General features: G+C 43.8%; 1 protein-coding gene across 1 annotated transcript in view; it reads right to left on the reverse strand.

Moving 5' to 3' along the window:
• LOC119588620 (ankyrin repeat domain-containing protein 65-like) overlaps positions 1 to 274 on the reverse strand; it is a gene marked incomplete in the record, with an annotated part of 23463 nt that overhangs the window by 22287 nt on the left and 902 nt on the right. The window contains 1 exon segment of the mRNA XM_037937260.1: positions 21 to 152. Coding sequence (XP_037793188.1) covers positions 21 to 152 — 132 coding nt within the window.

Raw genomic sequence — 274 nt, forward strand, 5'->3', positions numbered from 1 at the left:
CCCATGACCTTTCAACTGACCTTGAAGGAAGCGTGGCAGAGAACAGTAAAGCCATAAGCATCTCGACAGTTCGGATCGGCTTGACCCTTTATCAGACTGATGACCTGGGCGACTTTGACCTCGTATACGGCTGTGATTAGGAATTCGTTGACCTGAAGAAGGGAGAGAGAGGGGGAGGGGGTAATTAAGTTATAATTAAGAAAGTTAGAAATGTTCGCTAAATTATCACCAAGTGAGGATAGTGAGGAAATGTAATCCCACAAATTTGTCATTA

Source organism: Penaeus monodon, chromosome 24, assembly GCF_015228065.2.
Source record: "Penaeus monodon isolate SGIC_2016 chromosome 24, NSTDA_Pmon_1, whole genome shotgun sequence".
Classification (NCBI taxonomy): domain Eukaryota; kingdom Metazoa; phylum Arthropoda; class Malacostraca; order Decapoda; family Penaeidae; genus Penaeus; species Penaeus monodon.